The sequence below is a fragment of the Chrysochloris asiatica genome, unplaced genomic scaffold, assembly GCF_000296735.1.
Source record: "Chrysochloris asiatica unplaced genomic scaffold, ChrAsi1.0 scaffold00060, whole genome shotgun sequence".
Taxonomy (NCBI): domain Eukaryota; kingdom Metazoa; phylum Chordata; class Mammalia; order Afrosoricida; family Chrysochloridae; genus Chrysochloris; species Chrysochloris asiatica.
Genome location: NW_006408578.1, coordinates 8,028,534 through 8,032,250, shown reverse-complemented (window position 1 = coordinate 8,032,250; position 3,717 = coordinate 8,028,534). Strand labels below are relative to the sequence as shown.

The following is a 3,717-nucleotide window of genomic DNA, read 5'->3' as shown; positions in this document are numbered from 1 at the left end:
ATACACTGGATGCCTTAGAGTTTTAGGGCATACCCAAAATTCACAAGCTTTTTCAATATGCATATCTTCAGTCCTTCCTTGGCGATACTTGAAATCCACACTTTTTTGGTTATCTAGTACTTCTTTAATAGAAATATCACAGTGGTGGCTTTAACTAACAGATTCTCACAGTTTAGGAGGTCCAAATTCAAGGTACCAGCTCTACAGGAAGGCTTTCTCTCTCTGTTGGCTCTGGGTGAAAGTACCTGTTTTCCTTTTGTAAGGAAAAGAAAGAGACGAAGGAGAGAGTCTTGGCTTCAACAGCAGGCAGGTTTATTGAGAGTAAACCTGGGAGGGTGTACTCTTAAGTCACCAAAAGAGACCAAGAGCTCCTTTGTTCTCTTACAGGCTGGGGTATTTAAGGCGGTGTGGTCTGGGTACAGTTCTGGCGAGTTTACAATGGGTGGGATATGGAGATTTGGGTAGGGGAATGGAGACTTTCCTGAAACCTGGAATTGGGGCAGGGGGTGGGGGTGGGGGGAGGTGGGGTGGTTGCAGATCTCCAGGTGTAACAAAGACCCAAGCTTTCCGGAGACTGGAAGCTCAAGCAGGACCCCATTCAGTGCCAATTTGGGGTAGGTGCAATGCCATTCCGTTGATCAGGTGCAAGGTCCTTCACCTTTCAATATGTGTGGACCTAGCATTCCTTGGAGATTTGTAAGTGTCTTAGTCTTCCGCTGGCTCTAGGAGTTTCTCAGTGCATCCTTCCAAGTCCAAAGGATGCTCTCTGCTTCTAGATCTTCCTTCTTGATCTGATCCCTGTTCTTTCTGCTCACTTCTCTCTTCTTTTGCCTCTTGTAAGATAAAAGGTGATGTGGGCACCAACCCAGGGAAACTCCCCTTACATTGGGTCAGGGCTGTGACCTGAATTAGGGTGTTGTTGACTCGATGTCACTTAAAAACAACAACCCCACTCTAGTCCCCTCACAACTGATCAACTTATGTCATCAGATCACACCAGGGGGTGATTACACCATCACATAACTGTCAAATGACATCATTACCAAATGACATCATTACACAACTGTCAATCAACTGAGAATCATGGCACAGCCAAGTGGACACATAATTTCTGGAGCTAGACTTCAATCCATGACACGACATATACTGAATAAAATATTTAAATACAAATAGTTAAAATTATTTTTATTAAAACGTATTATAAGGAGACTGGCCGTACCTGGCTTGCTGTTGGTCGTTTCTTTGGGTCCCAATTCAACATATGAGTCATGAGCTGAAGCGCTTCACTACTGGCATTGGGAATGAGCGTTTTTAAGTTTATAGGAACACACTGGGGAAAGCGGAAATTCATAGAGGATGCAAGTTGGTACCCTTCTGGCCAGTCACTCTATGCAGGAAAATTTAGGGTAGGGAGGTGGAGGTAAGAAGAGACAGTTATTTTTAAGAGTCGGCTTTTATGTTAAAAAATCTATTTTAAACTATAGCAATAATACAACAATTACTCATGTGTGAAAATTTAAATGGTTATTCATATATGTAAATAGATGTGAAACTAAATTAGCAAACAATATGTTTTTGTTGTTAAGTGCTATAGAACGGGTTATAATTCAAAGTGACCCTGTATATTGTTTCCAAGGCTTTAAATCTTCGTGGAGGCAGAAAGTCTCATCTTTCTCCCAAGGAGCCGCTGGCGGGCTCAAACCATGGACCTTGTGGTTCAAAGCCCAGTACTTGTTCTTGTTGCTATTCAGTGCTATAGATAGAGGCAGTTCCAACTCACAGCTATCTTGTAGAGGGTTTCCAAGGCTTTAAATCTTTGCAGGAGCAGAAAGCCTCATCTTTCTCCCACAGAGCAGCTTCTGGGCTCAAACTGCTGACCTTGTGGTTTACAGTCTAGTGCTTACACTATGGAGTCATCATGCTCCTAGTCCATTGCTTACAACTAAGGAAAGAGCACTGAACTGAGAAAAAATGAAAATGCACCTTTGTAAATTTCAAAAGATTAAACATCTATATGGTATAGCACTGTAGGACAAGCACTGGACAGCTAACCATACAAGCTCAGTGATTCAAATCTGCCAGCATTTCCTTGGAAACCCTATACAGGTTGCTATGAGTTGGAACTGACTCGTGGCACTTACCAACAACAACAAAGAGTAATTGGATCCGATGATGCCTGGATGGCTCTGCACAAGTAAAGTGAGATGCTTTATAAAAATGCTAATTATTACAGAGAGCCTTATTATGAATCAAGATTGCTCCCAATGGTTAAAATTGTTAAAATTTTTAAATTGTTAAAATGGTTAAAATTTCCCATAGCTGGGAAATGATCATTATGTTAAATCTTTAATATTGACATTCTCTCATCTAAAGTTCTCTACGTGGCATATACTAATTTAATTACCTGCAAGTATACATGCTTATTCAATACATCTCAGAAAGTAAGATCTGGTGGTGGTTGTATGCCACCGAATCGGTTCTGACTCATAGCGACCCTGTATAGAGTTTCCGAGGCTGTAAATCTTTATGGGAGCAGAAAGCCTCATCTTTCTCCCACAGAACTGCTGGTAGTTTTGAACTGCTGACCATGACATTAGCAGCCTGACTCGTAACCACTATGCTACCAAAACTCCTAAAGTAAGGTCTAGCTGAAATACAATGGTGTTGGTGGTAGTGTGCCGTGGAGTCGGTTCTGACTCGTAGCCACCCTGTATAGGGTTTCCGAGGCTGTAAATCGTTACGGGAGCAGAACGCCTCATCTTTCTCCCATGGAACAGCTGGTAGTTTCGAACTGCTGACCTTGAGATTAGTAGCCCGACTCGTAACCACTATGAATAGTTAATTGAAAAATACTTAAGAGTTCAAGGAATCAAATATTCACAGCAGAGGTATATGAAAAGAAGCAAGAAAGCTACGAGAAAATGAGATCCAGGACACCTGGAGTGAATGAGATATGTATGGACATGCACAGAGCAAATAGGAAGGGGGCTTAAGTAAGACTGTCTATGTAATCTGCAAGGGGTCTGAGCTATATTCTAAATTTACAGACTTTTTAAGTTAGTAAGTAAAAAAAAGAACACATTCTCAGTCCAGTAGAACTCCTGTTCTTACAATTCCTGTCCCACCCCATTAAAAAGAAGGAATATAAGAAAATTAATCATTATAGCCCATTGGAGAAAGAGGAGGCTTTCTGCTCCTACAAAGATTTCCAGCCTTGGAAACACTATACAGGGTCCCTATGAGTCAGTACTGATTTGAAAGCACTTAACAACCATTATAGCATAAGTCTATTTGAAAATGAAAATACAAAACATCTAGTTAAAAGTTATAACAAAAAATTACAAAACGAATATTAAAGTTGTTGTAAGTTCTCTCAAGTTGGTTCTGACTCATAGAGACCCTGTATAAGGTTTCCAAAGAGCGGCTGGTGGGTTTGAACTGCCAACCTTGTGAGAACAGTCCAGTTCTTAACCTACAGAGCCATACCAGGACTCCAGTACTAAAGATGTTGTTGTTGTTGTTAGGTGCCATCAAGTCGACACCAACTCATAGCGACCTTATGCACAGCAGAAAGAAACACTGCCCGATCCTCGGCCAACCTCACTACTGCTGCCACGCTTGAGTCCATCGATGCTGCCACTTGGCCAATCCATCTTGCTGGGGTCTTCCTATTTTTCTCTGACCCTCCAACTTACCAAACATGATATCCTTCTCCAG

At 41.6% G+C, this 3,717-nt stretch overlaps 1 protein-coding gene across 1 annotated transcript in view; it reads right to left on the bottom strand.

Annotated features, from left to right (window-relative positions):
• The window catches only part of MAK (male germ cell-associated kinase), a 92,591-nt gene that overhangs the window by 45,365 nt on the left and 43,509 nt on the right, over nt 1-3,717 (bottom strand). The window contains exon 8 of the mRNA XM_006864092.1: nt 1,220-1,387. Within this exon, the coding sequence (XP_006864154.1) occupies nt 1,220-1,387 (168 nt within the window). The remainder of the gene's footprint in view (nt 1-1,219; nt 1,388-3,717) is intronic.